This window comes from Ambystoma mexicanum, chromosome 5q (genome assembly GCF_040938575.1).
Source record: "Ambystoma mexicanum isolate Mex_15411 chromosome 5q, UKY_AmexF1_1, whole genome shotgun sequence".
Lineage (NCBI taxonomy): Eukaryota > Metazoa > Chordata > Amphibia > Caudata > Ambystomatidae > Ambystoma > Ambystoma mexicanum.
The window spans coordinates 646,981,078-647,004,641 of record NC_090933.1 but is presented as its reverse complement, the minus strand read 5'-3'; the positions used below and the strand labels follow the sequence as shown (position 1 = coordinate 647,004,641).

The 23,564-nt window shown below is 42.8% G+C and overlaps 1 protein-coding gene across 1 annotated transcript in view; it reads left to right on the top strand.

Annotated features, from left to right (window-relative positions):
* The window catches only part of GGH (gamma-glutamyl hydrolase), a 367,715-nt gene that overhangs the window by 239,259 nt on the left and 104,892 nt on the right, over positions 1 to 23,564 (top strand). The window contains exon 4 of the mRNA XM_069622120.1: positions 13,934 to 14,018. Within this exon, the coding sequence (XP_069478221.1) occupies positions 13,934 to 14,018 (85 nt within the window). The remainder of the gene's footprint in view (positions 1 to 13,933; positions 14,019 to 23,564) is intronic.

The window sequence follows — 23,564 nt, the reverse complement described above, 5'->3', positions numbered from 1 at the left end:
CCCGTGAATGGTCAATGGAACACTTCTGTGCTCCTGTATCTATCAAGTATAGATGCTTCCTATTTCCCACTATCATCTCAAAGTAGGGACCTTTCTGATTAACGGGAATAGGCGTTGGTTCCAAACCCTGCTTCGGGCAATCCTAGCGAAACAGAATGTCGTCGAAAGGAAGTTCTTCAGAGAGGTAAGCGGCAAAAGGATGATCAAAAATGTTTCTATTATCCACACTTGGTGCCAGATTGTCTTGTGAAAAAGGTTGCTGGGAATCCTGTCAGAACTGACTTCTACCAGCACCCTCTGCACCTGGGCGGCCTCTGGATCGTCTACCCATATTCCCAAATGCGTTATTCGACCTCTTCTGGAGGATCGGGCATTGTGCACGCCTATGACCCTCCTGTTTGCAATAAGCACACTGGTTTATGTTTACAGGACCCAATGCACATTTCCCTTTGGAACATACTGACCCCTAAATTGCGAATTACCCCTTCTAGGGCCTCTAACAATTTGTTGCAATAATACTTTTGTCTTTAAGTCACTTTTCCTCTTTTCAACTCTTTCCTTTTCGTTATTGACACGATTCTCATAGTACTGAGCCATATGCAGTTCTTCTGACTGAGACTTCGCTTGCCAGGCGCTCTCTGAGGACATAATTTGTGACTGGATGTCAGGCAGCAATCCACGCACAAATTTGTCCACAAATAGTCGTTTCCCAGACTTTGTGCTTAAGTCTTGCCCACTGTAATCTGAAAATACTCTTTCGAACCGATTAAAGAACTCAGTAGCACCCTCAGACTTCCTTTGGACTCAGGCAGTAAGCTTGTCCCAAATAATCCTTCTTTCAGGAATTATAGCTTTCAATTTTGTAACTATTCTATCAGGCAAAGTTAATATTACCTGTGGTGGTCTCTCACCAGCTGGACTTTCTCTATCGAGTCTAGCCATATTATCCCATGTATCTCCTAACCCTGGTACATCATCTACAGTCCTAATCTGCTTCCATAAATCAACAGGCAGGAGTACGGGAAATAACAAATCAATATCACTTAAGGTGAATACTGATGATTGCATGACAGACTCTATTTCTTTGTAGAACCCTGTCGGATTCTTCCTAATATCGGGAATAGATTGTTTAATGGTGTTCACTTCCTGTCTCGAGAACGGGACGTGAACTTACTGTGACACATAATGTGCAGGAATAGCTTGAGCAGGTGTACCTGCTGCAGGATCAGTGGAAATCTCTATTTGGGGCAAATGTTAGAGGAACCTCTCTCAAAGGCAACTGAGAAGTAGGCAACTCCGAACGCACAACAGAGCTAGATCGAGCGCTAAAGCAGCGGAAGAAGTGTCAAACAAAAAGCCCTCTTATAAATATTCAATAACTCTGCGGGACAACAAATCTTTCTTTTTATACATTCATCCTGCAGGTACTCTACCATTACCTGTATCACTTTCCTCTGCATTTCTGGTGTATACTGACTATATGTGTCATATACTTCAACGGGAGTTATCGACATGTCTGAGATCCACCTAATCGCATCTTTCGTACAAATTTGTTTCTCCTTATTAATCCATTTACGATAAGGAAAGAACCGTTTCTGCACTAACATAACGTCCAAACTATCATCATCTACATCTTCATTCCTTAACCTTTACAACTCCCTTCTATACACAAAAACCCTCTCGACATGCTCTTGTACTTTCTCTGCAGTATCTCTAGAGAATGCTAAAGTATTCAGATCCCTTAACCCTTGTTGGAGATCTATATCATTTAGCCTGTTCCACATTACACATAAATGAATTCCTAATCCTTCAATAAAAACATTTTTCTCAGGAAAATTGTCCAAATTACAGAGTGTGGCAAGAACATCAGCTTGTTCACCCTTCTCCATGCAATGTTTAGCCCATGCAGTCAATTCATGATTTCTCTCTGAAGACACAGTATTACGAGTTACAACCCTCGATCCCACTGCCCGAACTACTACAAGCGGTGTAGAACCACTTGGAAGAGGGAGAGTAGGCTCATTTTATACATTCGGAAACAGAGGTATTATCACTGGCACGGCAGGCAAACCCACCGGACCCGGAACAGCAGGCTAAGGTGGAGGAGCAGGTGGAGGAGCGACGACAAGAGGAGGAACAACAGCCGGAGGAAGAGGAACGTTAAGAGGAGCAATAGGAGGAGCTACGGGAGGAGGAATAACAGCAGGAAGAGGAACATACGGAGGTGGCGCAGTGGCACCAGGCCTTCGTTCATTTAAAAGTTTGTCAATAAGCTCATTGGATACATGAAAGTCTTTAGAAGGGTACATTTTCTGGACACCAAGTGAAAAAGCCCCATTCATATTCCTAACTGACTCAAACTGTTTATTCTGTTCATATATCAATGCTTTTTCGGCGTTCGTCATATGACGGTGCGCATGCTTTTCTCTACTCTTAAGCTGTTGCATAGCTTCTTTCTTCCAATTCTGTAATACATAATGCTGCAGGTCTAGCCTTTTTCTTCAATAATATGATTCTAAGTATTCAATACGAGGAATTTCAAAACTACCATTGATTGGTCACTGAAGCTCGGAAACATGTCTAGTTTGTCTGTGCCAAATATCATTAAATACTATACTACCAATGCTGTGCTTACAGTACATAGTACATGCCGGCGACCCCTCCGTTGGTGCCGGTCGGCCAAATTCCAAAGATTGTCTATCACTGCGGAATAATGCCCTGAAGCAGGCACACAATTTCCCAGGCATATCAGAATACTAGTGTTACCTGGTCAATAATTGCACTTGAAAGTGTAATGCGCCAGAACAAATTATCAGGGTACTTAAGAATCGGGTCACGACTCACCTGGTCAAATCCTAAGGAGGTCCGAGGTCCCATCAGATTACAAAGTTCTAACTAAGGTCCCACGTGGTTGGTGATTTTGGCAAATCTGCCCGCCCCGATATATGGACCCTCGTCAAGATGCCGGCTCGGACCGCGGCCTCACCGTCCAGGGATCGGGTCATGCAGCCCTGCTGAGGTGTCTCTTCTCATCCAAGAAAGGGGCCCCCTTTTACACCGTCCGATCACGGTCCGATAGCCGCGTCAACCTTCAACGAGCTGGCATCAATCTTGAGGCTCCCTATTCGGGCGCCATCTGTGAAAGCAAAAGGAAATATCGAGGCTGAGTACCCCAAAAGGAAATACACCAAACACAGGCTTATAAAGATTCACAGATCTTTATTCTATAACTGTACAGTTTACAAAGAAACAAAGTATCAGATAGCTATCTGGCCCTCATTACATCACAGCGAATACCAGCCCTTTCGGTGTGAGAAGTGAGAGGTACTGGACGTCCAAACATTTACACTTTTTATACAGTTTTGATCATAATGTCCAGCCCCCCTAAATGTTTATAACAAACGTAACTCCACGGTTACCGTAAGTAATATATACCGTAAGTAATATATGGCCTGGTCCAGGCACGGGAGGGGCCTGATCTGAAGAATACCCACATAGTGGGTGCTGGGGATTTTAACTTTCAAATTGAACCCCTGATGGATGCCAAAGGTCTTTGGAACGACCTGGATGAAGCGTGTGATAAATATCCTCTAATTGCCGCCTCACCAAAAAAAGCTCATAGTCTTGCGGTTGAAACATCTCGCATTTTTTATGCACTGGAATTAAAGAACATGCAATGGGAGGTTTACTACTGATCAGCCGCTTTTTGGGGCCTATTGGCTCAACTCTTTTTGACTACATGCTTGTATCTGTTTAGGATCGGAAAAATGTGGGCAAGTTTGTAATCTTAGACAATCACGATAGTGATCAGACCTCTAACAATTTCCTTCTCCCTTGTGCACAATTTGACCCCAGTTGAAGTTACTAATCGCAATCAGGCATTGAATGTCACAGGTCACTCACCTAGGGGTGTCAGATAGGCAAAACGTATAGAACAGGACATTAATGTGAATCTCTACGAGGCTATACTTCCGCAAATTGGAAGGATTTGCATTGAAGGCATTGATGACTATGAAGTTTTAGAGGAGTATGAGAAGATAGTTGCAGGAATGTATCTGTTGGTTACTTATCCAAGTTTGGTAGTTAAAAAACATGCTCTAGCAAAGGCAGAGTGGTGCGACGAGGCGTGTGCTCAGGCACAACAAGTTTTGCTGACTAGTTTATCAAAGGGCCCCTCCGTAGACAATCTGCTGTGCGTTCCAGCAGAGCGTATTATAAAAGTGTAACTAAAAAGAAAAAAGACGCTTTCCTGGTATAAAAGTGGAAGTGCCTTGCAAATGCCTACGACAATGGTGATAGCCTTACCTTTTGGAAACTGATTAATGGTGTTGAGGTCAATGAGGACATGGACATTGAACCCTTGATAGGTGATAAGATCACTTTGCTGAGTTATATGGTGGGAGTGCGGACTCGGGACTGGTTAATGTTACCTGCCCAAGCTCCTTGATGGAAGAAAGAAAGTTGACGTTTAGTGTTGAAGATGTACTCGCAGCTATCGGATAACAGCAGGGATTAGGTGGGGTGGGGGGCAAAGTGTCGGGCCTAACAGGGCCCCAATTGATATTTATTAAAATGAGTCACTAATTTGGGCCCCTGTTTTGTGGAGACTTTTTTCTGCCTGTATTAGTACGACTTCAGTTCCATATTCTTGACACCATGCCAGAATTGTATCTATTTTCAAAAAGGGTGACCAAACTGTTGCACACTGTATGTATACAATGCTGTATTATGTGCCTGGTAACATGACCATGCAATAAACAAAGTTTAAAAAAAGAAAAAAGGTGGAAGAGATCAACTGGCTAATTACCAGCCAATCTCCTTGCTGCATAGTTCCGGAAAGGTTTTTGCCAAAGTAATTTTAAAGTACATTTAGCAATGGGTTGATGAAAATAGAATTATTAGCACCCTGCAAGCGGGATTTCAGAGAGGAACAGGTACAACAGATCAAAGTGTCTGCTTATTTATGTTTGTCCAGAAATATACAATCTTGAGGAAGATGAAACTGCATGCCGTCTTTGTGGACCTCCAGACGGCATTAGATGGTGTTCCACATGATCTTCTCTGACAGGTCCTAGTGTGCAGGAATATGCCACTTTGCCTAATTTCAAGTATTCAGTCACTTTACTTTAACAAGGCGGTGGTACTTTTTGGTTTTTCTGGCTAGGTCACATCTCTGTTCAATGTCAAAAATGGTGTGAGACAGGGATGTGTCCTCTCTACTCTTTTATTCTGTATTTGTATCGAATCAGTGATATTACAGCCTTGTTACAGGAATGTGTAGACCCTCCCAAAATGGTTCCTGACAGATACCCTGCGCTGTTCTTTGTGGATGATGCAGTACTTCTTTCAACTTTATCACATTGGCTTAGAGCCACCCTGGCATCCTTGTTGAAGTGCGGGTGGCTATAATTGTGTTTGAACATTGGCAAAACTAAGACCTTAGTCTTTAGTCCCAGGTCCGCTAAACAGCAGGAATTGCACGCTAGAGGAGCAGACCAGAGACTTGAACGGGCCAAGTTTTAGGACTATCTGGGGACCGTTGAGACATCACGGCTGGACAAGGCTTGTGTCACCTTAGAAAAATATAGTAGTGCCACACATGCTTTTTTAACCATCATGGAAGGGGTGGTAAAACCGGCTTTGGAACTGTACAAAAGAAGCCCCTCCTAGGTGAGGAACTGAGGGTATGTGATGCTCTCTCAGACGCTAAGAATACAGATAAGATTAATACCCTAGTTCAGTCAAATGGCCATCTCAACTGTTGCCTACTAAATGCTCCTTCTATAATAAAACATGCAACCGAAATAGCAGATATGATCTCAGAAAGGAACTGGATATTCTGTTTCTCACTGAAACTTGGATCACCGAAACTACATGTCATGTGATGTCTTTGGCCACGCCAGAAAGTCACACTATGCTTCACGCAGATCGAGTTACAGGGAGAGGAGGGGGGTTGCTATTATATTTAGAAAGGAACTAAATATCCACACATCCCCAGTACCCCCGACTTGGAACACTGTGAATCCCTCCATGTTAAACTCAATGTTAACTCTGTGTCTTCCATAAGCTTCCTATTGCTGCATCGTCCTCCCAGAATAACCCCTAAATTTGAGGAACACTTAATGGCCAGCATTGGAAACATTTCCAAAGATAACTCAGCAGTTGTTGTTCTTGGGGATGTGGGATGTTTTTACACCAATAGTCCAGGCCCTGCAACATTCCTGTGCGCTACTTGCATCAGGAACATCATAATGGCCGCTGGAAAGCATTATGGCTGCTAAAACACCCAGAAGTGCGCAGGAAAAATGTGAAAAATAGGCCGCCATCCACTTTTGCCTATGTCAGTGGTAACACAGGAGACCACTGCCAAAACCCATCATTTGGCTGCCCACAGAGCAAAATGACTGCAAAAGAAACACAGAGCTGTGTGGAAATCCGTTTTTCTTGGTTGTCAAATTTGCAATAATCATGGCTCACAAACCACTCAAAAGATCCAGCCTCCTTGTTGGGTGTTGAACATCATTCTACTTCAAGAATCCACATAAATATAATGTCAGCAGAAGTATATTTTATCAGAACCAAATCCACTTTTAAAGATACTTGCTGGAAAGAAATATGTCAAAAATGGGTCCAATACCGTTACTCGCCTCCGTCAGACGCTGGCGATCTCTAAATCTGTCAGGTGAAACTTGTGTCCCAAAAGCTAAATATGCCAAAGAAGGGTCACACATTGATTTTCATGTTGAAAAATACTGGAATTGAAGATATGTTTGCTTATTTTAAATTTGTAACTGTAATTTTTCACAAGGAACAATGTCACAATTGACTATAAGGTAACCTGATTCAGCTAAAACTTCAAAGAGGTTTCCCCACCACTGAGAACACACCACTCTGTTCATTCCCACCAAAAGGAGAGAATATCTCATGGGGTTGCTAATGAGAAGAGGAGGAGACTTCCTCTGCTGCTCTGGGAAAGAGACAATGGATTCCTTGAACTGAAAGAAAATGCTAATTCGGGTATGACTGACACCAACTGCCCAGGAAGACAAGCCCGTGTGGCTCTCTAGTCCAGCCAAGACCTTGGAGGCGGAGACAAACCATTGTGTGTATTCAGAGAGCACAGAAATATTGTTTGGGAAAAGACTTATAAAATATTGTACCGAACTGACAAAAATATGGAACTTAGAGATTATTAAAATGAAAATATTGCTCACAAGTAGAAACTACTCTGAAAAGTTTGCGACTTTCAGAGACTGAACCACGAAAAAGTTCATATTCTAGCAATTGTGATTATGTCAGGAACATGAACATTTCCAGGAATATGCCCAGATGGTATGTGTATGCATGTGTAAAAATTGGTACAGAACTGACACTGAGTAACTGCCCAAAAGCGCGAAACATTGTGATTTGTGAACCAAAACTCGTAGGAAGAGGAGGCTTGGACAGAAACGTGCCTTAGTCAATCTGTCATGTAATTATGTATTAACACGTTATGCATATTGGAAATATGTTTTTTGGGAAAAAATAGATTTTCTGCGTAAGAACAAAGGGCAGGGATTTTTTCTGGACCCTAAACACAGTGTCACTATGACACATCATGACACACTGTTCCCTTCTCAAATCAGGAGAGGGGGAATTCTCTGACCTATCAGATCCTTAGAGGGTTGGGCATAGTATAATCAGCCTCCCCACCCCTTTGGAAGATGGATAAATAGGGACTGTTGAGGACCCAGACAGACAGACTTTCACTCATCACTAATCTACCGGCGAAGCGCTCTGCAGGAAGAACCCATCTCCAGAATCAGACTCTAGAACCCTGAAACAGAGGCCTAACCCAAAAAGCTGAACCCTTTTCAGCAGACCTTTATAAAGCTTGCAACCTCATTTTAACCCCTAAACCTCCACAGGGCCTAACCTATTTAACAGCCTGGCTATGCTGTATTGGCTACCTCTGGCCAAGAACCCTTGCTAGAACCCAAGATCCAGATCAGTCCAGCAGAGCTGTAACCCAGAACCCGTCAGATCCAGTCCAAGAGGCCGTGCAGACCAGAGTGCCTTGCTGAGAGCAGTCCAGGTGTCCTGAATCCTGTCCTGTGGCGAGTGAAGTCCAAGCCAAACCTTTGACCAGATCTTTGACAGGCCCATTCCATTCCAAAGCCATAGTAGTGAGTATTTAGCATAGAACTCGTTCCAACATATCCATAACTGCATTATAGAATCTCTTTTGTCTATCCTAAATCTTTCTCTCATCCACATAAACCTGTGATAATTGTAGTGATAATCATCTTGGCGCTAATATATATTTTCTGGAGAAAGGCAATCGTCTCAGGCAGATAGAAACCATCCGTAGGCGCCTCTGGATCGGTGGCTGTGCTGTCCGTGTAGTTTGCGGCTCCATAGAATCCCTAGCGTTAACAAATCTTTGTTCCAAATCTTCAAAAGCGCATCTTTCATTTTGAAATATTGACTCTTTTGAGAAAGATCGACCTTCACAAAAACCTCTGTAACTTCTGAACCGTATATGCTAAGAACGAAATTTAAATGTCATTTTGAAGCTAACGAACTAAGAACCGGATTCCAACTCCTTATTGTCTTTCTGTAATCGCGTTTTTCGTGCACTGAAAAGTGTGCCGCAATTTCGCATTTGGCTCAATTTCACCACATGTAAAAACAGCTATTTCTTGCTGTCAACTTCTGAATTTCGTTTTCCATCTGCTAATCATTCTACAATCATTGCTAGTGTTTACCTGACCCAATCCAAAGCAATTCTCACTAGTTCTGAATCCTGTTTAGCGAATTAAAATCATTCTTAGTATTTTCCCATTCAATTTAAACCACATTTAAAAGCAATTGACCTGTTTAAAATCATTACTGTTCTCTCTAAGCTTGCTGGGGGGAATCGGGATTGAAATTGTTGATTGTTATTCGTGAAGCCTGTGTGCCCTCATTCCATCTCTTCATATCGCATATTGGGGGGAGTGAGTAGTGACAGGGGGAAAGAGTGATCACTTGTCTTTGACTGATTCATGTCAAGTTTATTTCTGTGCTGCATTCTTTCATATCACTGAATTTCCTTGAACCCATACAAAGTTATTCTCTGCTTCCTCTTCCAACTCCTAATTGTTTAAAAGGATTGTTGATATTGTCATATTACCCATTGCTGATCATTGCATAAATATTCATAAGTGTGATATTTAGAGATTGTTCATAAATATAAAAGTGATATAAATATATATATATCTTGTTCAATTCTTCAAATCTTTTAATTTGCAAAAGAAACCTTCTTCTTGATTCAGTGAGACCGGGGGGATTCGAAGAGAGGGGCGTTATATAAGGGTACATCATCTAGAAATAAAAGAACTTTTGACATAAAAATATATAAATAAGGGTTTCCATTGGGCAACCCATACTAGGCATTGACTTAGTTGGAGTGCTGGGTTGAAACCACTTACAGGGATATGAATTTATGCGCCAATAATCCTCAGGATACAATAGCTAAGGAGCTTAAAGCCTCACTTGAGGCAATCACATTTCAACAACTAGTTAGAAATCCTACTAACAATGCCGGCAATACTCTGGATTGGATATTGGCAAAAAAACAGCAAATCACAGTCACTTCTATTCTAGAATGTGCATGGTCCGATCATCACATGGTTATTTTTTCCTGCCACATAGCTACTAAACAAATACAATATACTACGAAGTCCAAAACCATAGGAACTTGGCGTAATAGGAAGGTAGTAACTAGCAAAGCTTCTAAGGACAAGGTTGGTCCTCTCCTGCCTTCGCTTCATCAGCATACATCGCTAGACTCCTTCGCCCAGGCCTTTAGAAGGCAACTAATCAAGCCGAACTGGCTTCCCTTAAACCAGAAAAAAACAACAAATCGAACAACCTGAATAAATGGTTTTCCAGTGATCTCCTAGACACCAGAAGAGCCAAATGTAAGGCCGAACGTCTTTTGCGGAAAGATCAATCGCCATCATCATTAGCATCCTATAAACTGGCTGCTAAAAATTACAAATTGATTATCTTTCAATCTAAAGCAGAACACCTCAATGCGAAGGTTCAGCAAGCCATATCACAATCTAAAGAGATCTTCACAATTCTTAAATAACTGAAAGACCCCCGACAACACTTCTATCTCAAGAGAGTGATAAGTGGTGTCAAAATATTCATGATGGCTTCATTGAAACAACCTGCAAACATCAGCAGGCCATCGAAGCCCAGAAAAAGCTTTTTCTTGATCATGAGACAACCCCTTCTATGCCGACCATTATCAAAAGTGACCCGTCGGATAGCCATTTAGATCTCTTTTCTTTTGAAAAGGTCTCCATTTCAGAGGTTCTGGAGGTCGTCCATAAGTTGAGTCCATCTTCCTGTCAGGGAGATATTTTCCCCGCTAAGCTTTTTAAAGATTATGCAGATACCCTAGCACCTTGGGTTGCACAATTCGTCAATTATTCGAAGAAGCTTATGTTCCTGCTAATCTCAAGGAAGCGTGGATTACACCTCTCATAAAAAAGGAAAACATGAATCTTTCGGGCAACTTCAGGCCCATTACAAACGTGCCGTTCCTGCTTACAATCATCGACAGGATTGCCTATTTACAATATCAGAAGTTTGTAGGTACAAACAAACTCTTGGCCAATGAGCAATCCGGTTTTAGGGCCAAACATGAAACGGAGACCGCTCTCTTGGATCTCCAGGCCAACATTGCTAGTATTTTTGAAAAGGGAAACACTGCCTTACTCATGCTACTTGATCTCTCCTCAGCGTTTGATCATGATCTTTTGGCCTATGGACTGAAAACAATCAGCAGATGCTCTCCTCTAGCAATAAATTGGTTTAAATCTTTCTTGGGCCCAAGGATGGCCACTGTCGTAAAGGGTAAGTTCAGTTCCCTGAAAACACTGCTGACTTTTGGTGTTCCGCAGGGCTCATGCCTGTCGCCTCTGCTTTTTAACATCTTCTTGAAACTTCTATGTGACATGCTAAAAAACATGGGTGTCCAGTTCACAAACTATGCTGATGACACTCAGCTGGTTTTTGAATTGTCTGGCTCCTACGAAAAGGACGTGCAGAGAGTTAACGAAGTGTTCAATGTAATCCAAAAATGGATGGCAAATAACTCCCTTGCTCTCAATGAAGCAAAAACGGAACTCCTAATTCTTGGCACACCTCAAAAAATAGGGAAATTAAACCAACAATATGAAAAGTTCAAGATCAATAACAGCTTCATTGAAGTAACCGAGCATGTCAAGACCCTGGGCATCTTCATGGATTCGCCCCTCTCGTACAAGAGACAGGTCTCTTATTTAAAATCCACATGCGCGTTCTAAATTAATCTTTTATGGCAAATCCGACCATATCTATCTGAGAAAAGCCTTGTGTTGAATGCAGGAGCCATAATTAACTCGAAATAGGATTACTGCAACAGCCTTCTGATGGGCACCTTTAAGGGTAACCTCAAGAAACTGCAGACCATACAGAATGGTGCAGTTAGGGCTGTTCTGGGCTTGAGTCGACTGGAAAAACGTTAGTAGCCAGAAAGAAACTTCATTGGCTACCTGTCCAACAGCAAATACAATTCAAATGTTCTGTTATGACCTTTAAATGCTTGACAGGCACTGCCCCTGACTATCTTGCTAAGAAACTTACCAAGGTTCCGGCTCGAAGAAATCTTCGCTCTAACGACAAACATAACCTTGTACAACCATGGAAAACCCTGAAAAGAGTAGGCGGCACTAATTTTTGTCACTGGGCTCCTCTAATTTGGAATTCCATGCCATCTTTGAAACTGCTCAAGACGCATCTGTTTGATGCAGAGTAAATCTAATAGATTATGTACTTCGTCTCTTGCTGTTTTTGTGTTGGATTGCTTGTGTGAAAAAAGGCCTCTTTGCTTTAAACTAACAAGACCTTGGGCAGCAACCTGTGCTTATCACTAAAGCTACCGCTCTCAGAATAAAAAATAAATTGTCTGTTGTATACAAGGAGAAGATGGAAGTAGAGGGTTGTATCCTGAAACTGTGCCTGAGTTATCTCTGGAGCAAACAGGATTTTGGCTGTGACGGTTATCTCGATTATATGAACCCTCCGTTTGCATGTGCTTTGTTCCTTAGATTCAGGATGAGAATTCTGGGGCTGGCGTCATTCACTTAATCCTGGGGTATTGAGGGTTCTGGTGCCTGTCTCCTCTGTAGCTCTGATTAAGAAACTGTGATGCACTTATTTTGGTTCGCCGCTCAGAGGGTGGAAAGCTGTGAATTTGAAACCTATTCTAAAAACTGCAGGAATGCGCACCACTACTGAAGCATTGGAGTTTGCCGAAGAACGGAGGACTTGGACAATGTTGTTATGGTCGAAAAATTGATTCACCGGGCCTGGTTACTGAGATGTAAGGTGTACCTCTTGAATAGGGTTCTTGGCACCTGGCTTAGCTTTTCTTTACCAGATGCAACTGGGGGCTGTGAATGTCCTCACCTCCTTGCAGATTTTCCTTTATGAATGCTTTTACCTCATGGGTGTTCTGATATATTGGATGTTAACTTCTTATGGATTAGTATTTTTAAATTGGAATGCAAAGGTTTTATGATTTTCTGTTTTTGTCATTTTTCTTTCCTCTTTTACTTAGGGCATTGAAACAGTGTATGTTCTAAACCTTGTTGGTTTTTATGCTGGATAAATATGATTGACTGACTGATTGACATGCCCATGTACACTCACCATTGCTTTAGTAAGGTCCAGTTTATCATGGGCAATCATGAATAAGTGGAACTCCCACAAGATTGTGGCAGAGGACTTTCATTCTTCCTTTTTGCAACTGATCAGACCTAGAGGGCGGTGGACAGGGGAGAAGGGGGTTCTGCTCCAGCCAGCTTGTATAGAAGAATGGAAGGGAGTTTAAAGGTCTGTCTCCTGGAGGTTGGGCGATCCAAAGGTCTTGAAGGGGCGGGTGGTTATATAGCTGCATACTTTGTCAAAGGTTATATGCATGACTTCTTGCTCTGGTGAAAGAGATGTGTGCATCTCAAGGGAAAAGTGTGTGTGGGTTGAAGGTTAAGCTTTCTTGGTGGTGGTGGGGGTTAGTCTTCCATCTCTAGTAACCGGAGTAGGTTTGTTTGGTTTGGTGGAAGCATACATTATTACCATTGCAGCCCCTGTGTTCCTCACCTTCTCTCTTGCCACTAATCCCTGACAGCAGTAGTGTGCCGGATCGTTCACAGTGGCTTCTTTTGCTGTGCCCACGCCTTTCCTATTCACATAGTTTGTTCACTAGATGCATCGCTAAAAGCATTTGCCACTCGGAAAACCCAATTAGTAGAAACAAATATAAAAACTAGAAATTAAATGAGTGACACAAAGAATAGACGTAGTGGCCAGAGTCCCTGGTGCTTAGCGGGGGTGCACCACCGTCCAGGAGGTGGCTTGTTAAGAGGAGGAGATGAAAAGAGGCAACATAAGAGAAATGGCATAGAAAAGGAGACGACCAATGTGATGCCAGGGATTTCTTTGAAGAAAATAAATTGAAATAAAGTTGTAAGCATTGTGTCTCGGTTGGAAGCCATATGAAAACAAAATAGGTTATTTATTTGGGTTAGATGGTTCACAGTAGAGAAGCTCCGATTGAGGTAGGTTGGGAACGTCTTAATTCACACCCACATGCTTCACTAGGTTGTTGCAACACCTATGAGCCAAAACTAAAACGCAGTCTCATCTCCGCTATTTGCTGCCCTCCTCCTCACTACTTACTCATGCATGGCTCCTCTTAACATTGCTTGGCACTGCATCAGCAGCAGCTATGTAGTCCTTCTCATGTGCCTGTATTCCTTTGCTTCTGTCAGTGCCTCATGTGCATGTTTTAATCACACTTCCCTTGCTACATGAATAGCAAATACTGTACTGACAGTTTTTTTGTTGTGACTTTCAGGGTACTTTTTCCAGGGGGTGGCGTTGATCTGAAGACATCCGAATATGCTCGTGCTGCCAACATATTTTACAATCTGGCCCTGAAGGTAAGGACTAATTGAGTAACCTGAAATGCCCCAACACTGGCTATTTGTATTGCATGCAGGGAATGCTATGTAGTCACATTGATTACAATGTTCAGGTCTGTGAGATCTGCAACATATTTAGAACTACTGCATTTTAGACTATTTTTGTCTGAAGCATGCAGTTGTGATCACTGATAAATAAAAAATTCTAAATTGCAACTGCGCCCTGGGCTGTTGTCAAAGATATGTAAGTAACCTGTACTCTTTTAGACTTTACCTTAAATCGCTGCAAAGGATGTTCAGCTAACAAATTCTCCTTTGTACTGAGTGGATTGAAATTTGCCATAGCTGCCTCTGTAACAGATCCAAAAGCTGTCGGAAACCACACCCAGGAACCTCTTAAGTTAATAAATCTTTCAGCCTAGTTGGCGCTTCTAGTATTTGACAGTCTATTCAAACAATAACGTGGTATCTTATTTAAAGAGTGTCTAGTAATTCAAAGCCGTTTACGAAGATTGATCACCCAATCCTCTGACTGGATCAGGCCAGAACTCAGCCAATGGATGGTGAAAAAGATAGGAATGAATAGCATCCATCATCCAATCCCAAGCTGTGGAGAAACCAAAACAAAGAAGATGAGCAGTTAGTATACATAATATATGTTTGAACCATGCAAATACAACATGCATCAGAGAAATACTTGATGTCTCACTAGGATCAATGGTAGACCCTGATGGAACACCTGGAACACAAGAGGTGACTGAGTTTCACTGTGCAGTGGAGATGTTTCAATGTGCAGGAGATTGACGCAGGAGTGAGCATAATGTAGATACATTGAAAGACCAAATGCAGGAAATCCATAACAGCCCAGACGGATTGAAAGAGCAGTGTGAACTATTTCCACAATAATGCTGATGACATGAAGGAGCGGTATGAATGAAGTTCACAATAACCTCACCGGAACTAGGGAGCTTTGATAACAGAACAGATAGGCAGTTGACCAAAGAAAGTGACTTCATTTCGAGTTTGGTGCCCAAGCACTTTAAATAAAATGTGTGGGATTCTGCCACCACATAGTGCCTGCCCCAGGAAGAACATGACACAACCCATCATAAAAACACCCACTGATGTTGTCGTGAGGTGAGGTAAGAAATAAGGGGAATAAAAAAGTGTGCAGTATAAATAACCATGTGTTGTACAGAGCATCTAGTCCCTTCGAAGCGGGGAAAAGAGCTGACCGGTGTTCCAAACTCATGCTGCCGTGCCTTACTGGAAAACACATTTTTTGTAAAGAGGAATTACCCTTTTTGTGTTGAGCAAAAGGAGCTCCAGATTAACACCCATGAGTATGGAGGAAAGGGGATATGTATTGGGCCTCATTACGACTCAGGCGGTAAGGGTTTTACGGCGGCGTTAACAGCGCCGACCCTTACCGCCTGAGTACGAGGTCCCTTAGCGCCATGGCGGACTTAACACCTGCTTTTAGCAGGTGTTAAAATCCATGGCGCTAAGGGACCATGGAGTTAATTACGCCACCGTAATTTACGGTGGCGTAATTAACGCCTTCCCCACTCCCATTATGCCCTATGGGGCAAAAATGGGAATGGGGAAGGGTAAATGGGGATTGGGGACTTACCGCCCCGCCAAGGTCGGAATGGGGCGGTATGTCCGCCAACCACCATGGCGTAAACGTAGTTTACGCCATGGTGGTAAAGTCACGGCCCAGGCGGTAACTTACCGCCTGGGTCGTAATGAGGCCCATTGTGTTGTTTTGCCGAGAAGGGTAGTAACCATTCCTCTTCCTGTGCCTTGGCTTGCATGATTTCCCCAAAAGATCTAGATCACTGTCCAGCAGAACCCTGTTCCCAGAGCCTTATTTCCCTGTATGATGGGGTAACTTCCTTATCTGGCCTGGGCGCACACAGAACCTTCTTTTGAGCATTGAATGGTTTTACAGCAAAAGAATCGAGGGATGGAGGAACAGGCTACACTATGTACCTGATTCTAAAAGGAGCCCAGCAACAACCTTAGAAAAGAACTTGGCATCGCCATCCATATAATGTGCCCCATATTCAGGATCTGTCAAATGAGAAGTGTCAGTGTGCAGGGTCCTCAGGTCTGTCAGGATACAATGGCTTTAGAAAATTGATAGTTTATTGGGAAAGGGCTGGGAAGGGGGAGTGAGTGGTCAGAAATGTGAGGCGGACAGCTTTGTAAAGAATTTTCAACTTTAGCCATTTCATTAAATAAAAAGGTTGGATAAACGCCTCACTATCCCTACCCTGACGAGGATTTCCCAGCCTAAAATAAACTAACGGAAACACTTTAACAAAATGATATTTGACCCTCACACTTATATGACAAATCAATAAGGACATATTTGGCAATTCAATGTATCAATATTGTACAACATATGATCTTCTTTGCAATATAATCAATGTATCTTCTCATAACCTGGGTGAATTTCCCTTCCCCAGATCTGAACAAGGGTTTTCTCCACAGTTCAAAGAAAACAAGGAAATCCGTTTTGACACAAAGTTCCAATATAGTTTTCAAGGTTTTGTATAAAGTTCAGCTGCTTCAATAAATTATCTCCAGAAATTACAAGTTCCCGCTCCTTCTGGAATAAGAACTCTCACATTGTTTTTCTTCCCTTAAGCAACAACAAATGTCTTGATCAGGATAATTGTCAAAACTTTTGGTTTAAAAAAGAAATAAACTATTCCAACTCCTCCTGGAGTAGGAACTAGTTTTACCTTTGTAGTAACAACAAATGGCTTTGTCAGGATGGTTTACTTCCAACTTCAGAAAGAAGTGTACATTTTCTTAGACAAGTTTTCACAATTCGTCTTGAAATGTCATAAATCAGTATGAGTTGTTTATGTTAGAATCACATTTCAGCACTTGCATCAACTACTACATGGCTTATGCCTTTGTCAGGCTATTTTGGGCAATGCCTCTTACCCTACAGGTTAACTTGCCTGCCAGTCTACTCTTTCAACAAGAACAGAAAAGTGCTTCAGTGGTAACTTCCAACTTACTGTAACAACAACTTCATTAGACTTCTTTAGCATCAAACTTTAAACATGTTCTGGGGAAACTAGAAACCACAGTAGTACTCTTCAAGACTTCTTGGCAACTATACTCCTCTCTCTGTGGATAATCTACTTCAGAAGGGCAGCCTGTTTGCCGTCTTTCTTTCCCCTCTGTACCAATAACCAAATTCTGATCACAAGATAGTCGGTCTTTTCTTCTGTCTTGGCTTTGGCAATGTAGGTTATCACCTGGAGATTTGTCTTTGTTAGTACATAAGCAGTAAACCCTACAATCATTAAGCCTCTCAATATTGCCCTCTTGCCTTGAGTATTGTTTTGTACTGGTTTTGCTGGTTTGTTATCAACTCTTGTCTTGGGTATTGCTTGTAAGCTTTTGGAACAAGTACGGGTTTCCCGTGGGCTTTTGGGGCTTTCCATGCTCTCATGCACTAATTTATACAGTCACTTGCTTTTAACAGTCATAACTTGTGTTGGTTTCTGATAGTTCAGTATTCAAAATTACTTCTATTGTTGCTTTCACTCACTCACGAGTGAAACGGCCTGCTTGGAAACGCTCCAGAGGCACTTGCAAGCTGTGAACTCACCAGTTAAGTTTCTCAATCATGCTCTGCTTGATGTTTGCAGGTCTTCAGGGCTTATGGCTTCTCGTGGTCTGGTGGACAGCCTTCTTTGTTGGTCATCTGCTTACCCCACTGTCGAATGTAGCCTCCTCTGCTCCGGAGAGGGTCAGGTGCAACCCAGCCACCTTGAACCTCACAAGAGGGAGCACTTCCCTTGCTGTTGCTGCTTCCCGCTACGCAAACTCTGCACAACAAAATGTTATTGGGCAAGCGTCTCTTCCTCAGGCTTCCCACTGCTCGACCTCTACAATAGGGAGAGTCAGAAGTAAAGACTCTCTCAGGACCCATCACGGCTTCTGGTGATACAGTTGCCCCAGCATCTTCTCTAGCCTAAGGCTTCCCTCTCAGCTGTAACCACGGCCTGTGCTATTTCTTACTCTTCCACTGTTCTGCTTCTCTCTCTGCTACCTACACCTGGGGGGCTTTTTAAGCCTCTCAGTCCCCTTCAGATGTAGGTCATCTGCACTAATTAGGACATCACTCCCATAGTAGTGTTCCTCTGCCACCCTTCTTCCTCGTCCCAGTATTAAGGGAATTATGGACTTGAAGTCCCTGGCAACAAAGTTAGTTTTTCTAACTCTGTGTTTTGCTGATTTGCCTTCTAATTTCTACAACATTCATTGAAGAAATATTATACAAATCAATTTACAGTTTGGTTTTAAAAGAGGAATAAGGTGTTCTAAACATTTGGTGATTATTATTTACAGACTTGTTTCCGTTACCTTCTTTTGACATAGGGAAACCTTGAGCTCTATGGGTTTTACACACATTTAGTTATTCAACCAGTGAAACAGTTAAATTATTGTGGCAACAAGCGATTAGGTATTTTGGCATTTGTAATACTTCTTCCTTAGGGGGAAGATAAATACTGTGTCTCACCTCATGGATTCCTCTCACCTCCCTGAGCCTTTTCTCCTGCCAGGTGATCCTCCCGCAGAGCAGCACCCCCAAGGTCAGGAAGCATCTGCTTTTCCCTGGGCACCTGGGAGGGGACTTTATGAAGGGATTTAGTGGGCTTCATAACAGGTGCTACATGGCTTTCACGATTCTCACCTTCCCAGAGTGCCACCTGTAAGGAATTTATGGTGGCAAAAAGTAAAATAGACACAAGTGATCATAGTTCAATGGTGTATTGAACAATGAATGATGTATGTAGTTTGGAAAAACGCCTAATCTAAACCTAAATCTAAGATGGGAGCAAGCGTCAACCATCAAATGAAAAATAAGGCAGTCCTAGTGGCGTTGTGTCAAAACAAAAGGGCCTATACTGAAAAAAAAACTATAGCCAAGCCTTACTTACAAAAATGGGTGTGTGATAGTTCTCAAGAAAAGAAAAACGTGTTCTCAAATAATATGTCAGTAGGCAGTAGCCTGGGTCGCCCTTCTCCACCTTTTTAGCATAGGGTAAAATGGGAGCTTGGAGCACAGTACAGTCTCGGGCTTCTCCAGCATGAGACGACAGTTCCAATGGCAGTTCTCAGGACTGTCAATGGCCAAGTCTCGTTTCCTTTGAAAGTGTCTTGTCTTCAGGGGCCCGACGTGTTCAAAATAATAAAGCAAAAGTTATTTTAACCAAATGAAAGTTTGTTAGGGTGAAAATGGTTCACCCCTGGTTCCCCCTCTTCTGGGCACTGATCCTTCTCAATCACTTTCCACAGTTCACAAAGGGTGTTGGTTTCACGCCTGGGTCCCCCTCTTCTGGGCTCTGACCCTTCATGTATTGTATTCCACAAATTATACAACAGTTCCTTTATCAATCAACTTTGGGTGATAGCTTCACCCCTGGATCTCCCTCGGTTGGGATCGGACACCTCTTCTCTTTAGGTACTTGGGTGATGACTTCACCCCTGGATCTCCCTCGGTCGGGCTCGGACCCTCTTCTCTTTAGGTGCTTGGGTGATGGCTTCACCCTGGATCTCCCTAGGACCCCTCTTCTCTTTTGCAGGATTTCTCCTCCCTTAGTTTCTCAATGTCTTTTCAAACCGTTCATAGTGGACATCCCTCGGCCGGGTTCAAGTTTGTCAACACACTGTTTCTCGGGACTTTAGACTTCGCTCCTCTCGTCAGCCTTCCTCGGTCGGGTTCACTCTTGCTAGCTTCACATTCACAATTGTTCACTGTCACTGGTATTAGCTTCCCTTTCTTTCACATAGTTCATAGATCAAAATCTTTTGATTGTACAGGGATTTTGCATTACCCTCAGTATGACCACTATTTCGGTGGCCCTCCTATCTATGTCCTCTTGGTTTCTGTAGGTTCGCACAGATGGAGATCGACCAGAGTCACTTGAATTTGCACCCAATTAGGGTTCTTCGAAGAGGTCCCCAGACTGCAACAAAACAAAGGTATTTTCTTCATTTATTTCCTGGTGCAAAATAAGGACTAACAATGAGACCAGTGTTAGCCCTCCGCCCAGCAAAAACGTTTATCAAACCACAAAAGCTTGGAATAGCATCATCGCAGGAGGTAATCCTGGTTTTAGGAGTGGGATTACATAGTGACTGTGGCCATGAATAATGCATACTTTAATTTTCATGTTCCAAGTTCATTAAAAGTACCTCAGACTTAAAATAGACGCAAAGCATTACCAATTCATACATGTTAAAAGGAAAACCTTTTGTTAATTTGCTAGTTTAACTGAAGTAAGCAACAGATGCATCAAAGCTGAGGTGGGGAGCTTACTTCCAGTCTCGCAAAGCAGGCATCACTGCACAGTTAGAACTACCGGCTATCAGACAGGCTTTATACAGCTTTCAATCACTCATACACAAGAGCATCACCATAAACAGACAATAAAACAGCCACATTCTACATCAACAAATAGGGCAGCACTCACTCACTGACACAGTCAGCTCAACAAATTTGGCGATAGGACACACACCAGCAAGTGTTCATATAACCCTAACACGTGTCACACAGACAGCTTAATTAAGCTGTTATTTCAGTAGCATGTGTGGGAATCCAATACAAACACACTCAAACAGATCTTTGCAACATCGGGGCATCAAGACATAGGGCCTCATTACGAGTCACCTGGTCCAGAAATATCGGTGGTAGTAAACCCACCGCCACCGTTGTTTCCGGACCGGGTGATCTCGAGTTCTGCAGGTGGGAGGTGTCATTCCCGCCAGGTCTGAACTGGCGGGTTTAACACCACCCACCTGCAGGCGGACGTGGAAACACTGGCACCATTACAAGATGGTGCCAGTGTTTCCACTTCCCCATTCCCATGGAGTCCTACGGGACTCCATGGGAATGGGGATTTACCGAATTCTGCCTGCGGAATTACCGGGTCACCGGGGTTGTAATGCCCCAGTGATTTCGGGAATCACGGAGGCGGAATGGTAATACGAGTCCGGTGGTAACCTGATGGAATTTCTGGCATGGTTACCGCTGGTCTCGTAATGAGGCCCATAGACTTATTTCCAACACGTCCAAACTCAAACTACCCAGTCTTTGCATCCAGATATCCACAACCAGTTTCTCTCAGCAACACACTATGGATGAATTGGTCAGACATATTTGCTTATGCTTTTCCCCAATTCCCCCCTACTACGCAAGGTAATTCACAAATTATTCCAAGAGAGTTCATGCTAATCCTCATTCTTCCAACATGGGCATGACAAATGTGGCATCCTCACCTCCTAGAATTGTCGCTCCAATCCACAATCAAATTGCATCCAGTGCATTTCTGTTGATTCCCACAACCTCCCTAATTCACAAACTATGACCTTCACAGCCTTGCTTCTGAGGTTAGAGTTGAGTTATTTGAACCTGCCTCAACAATGCATGGACTTAATAAATGAGGCCAGGAAACCAAATACTAGACACTACCGTTTCAATAAATGGAAGCGGTTTGTAGTATGGTGCACAAAGAGATGACACAATCCAATCGAGTGTTCGCCTGGAGACATTGTTCACTTCCTACTGTTTCCTTTAGACCCAGGGTTAGTATACCATTTTCTTAAGGTACATTTAGCATCCCTGGCAACATATACATTACTTCGCAATCCAAAGTGTCTTAGTTAAAAGTACCAGTGGTCAAGATTTTCATGAAAGGTGTACAACGCATATATCCTTCAGTTTTTCGTAGGCGTATATGTTCCCCCTATCGGCCTATGAACAAAGCTTCCCTAAGTGACAGACGTCACCTACAAGTCAGTGTTCCCCATTGCAATTCTATTAATAAGTAGGGTGAGTGAACGTCAAGCACGTAGTAGATGAACCCTTTGTTACAATTCACAAGTATAAGGTGGGTTTTCCAACTCGTTGCTGTTTGTCTCTGAAATCCATTTTCAAATGTCATGCCGATCAGTCGATGGAATCACCTGATTACTTTCAAAACCCCAAAACAAGGAGTGAAAAGGTGCATTACACACTTGAAAACAAAATCCTTCCCTAAAACCAGCCAGTTCTTGGTTTCTTTTCCAACAGGAAGGGAGAGGTATCCAGTTACTAAATCTACCATTGAAAGGCAGATTGTACGCTGCATTCAGTTCTGCTACAACGTTGTCACACAACCCTTCTCCTTTCCCTCCTACATCTTCACTCAATAAGCACAGGGGCCACTTTAGCTTTCATTGCAAATGTCCCCTTGTAAGATATTTGCAGGGCACCTACTTGGAGTTCTGTGCACACTTTCACGCAACACTGTTGTGGGGACAAACAATCAATATTAGACTCACAGGTTGGGGCAGGCTGTACTTGGGCATTTATTTTCTATTGCTCCTTCAGCTCTGTCCCCCTACCCCCCATCTACATCTGGCACTGCTCGCTAATCTATGCAGAGCATGTGAATCTAAACAGATACACAAGCTTCGGAAGGCAGACATTTATTACCCAGTAATTGTCTTTCTGTGGCTTATAGCCTCCCCACATGGGAGCTGAGGAGCATGCACTCCTAGTTACCCAATTTCACTGTGAGGGAAGCATGGGGGATAATTGGTACCTCTACCTGTAGGGGATGGATAGTGTGACTAGATTGTCTCTGTGGACTCCCCTTTTACTTTTGAAGTAAAGAGCCTACACCGCTCTGGAACAACCACTAGGTGGAGTGCTATGCAGAGCATCTTACTCTGAGCAGGTACAAGCCACAGGAAGTCCATCACACATGCACACACACACATATTAAGCCGTTTCAACTGACAAGCAACCATGATACCTGGGAGTTCACTGTCAGTTCTGAGCCACTGAGCAATGCATTGTGGATATGCATATTGGCTCAGAGGCATATATTTTGCTCCACAACTATTTTATACATAGCTTTAGCACCCCAACACAGCTCTCAAAGATGCAGACAACCAAATAAATGTTTCACCCGTATTGGGTATCATTAGTGTGGCACAGTTTGAGAGTGACATCCTTGTGAGTAGAGCAGTAGTGCATGAAAAAATCCTTTACCAGAAAAGCGATAGCGGAGTAGACCATTGTATCTAACAAGACAAAGATGTATTTGTCACATGTAGCAAACATGTGTACTTTCCATCTTATTTGCATACCCACAACACATTGTTCAGTGGCTCAGACCTGGAGGTGAACTTCCAGGGATGGTTACTGAGTGGTGCTTTGGCATGTGTGCCCGTTAACTTAAATGCCCAGTTCTACACTTGTATTTCGTGTATAAGGCTTCTATTATACATTTTCTAAACCCACATAAGTTTGATGTTATTTGGTATCTCTGTAAATGCGAGAGATCACAAATAAAGTGTAATGATCCACATAACCTGTATACTGTTTGCAAACTCCCTCGCCGCTCCTACATATTGTTCCCGTCCTGTTCAAATTAACATACGTATGTCTTTTATCACATTGTACTAATTTACCTACAAATCAATTTGTTTTCTGCATATAACACAAATTATCCCAGCACTCTTGCACTGGCAGATAGACAG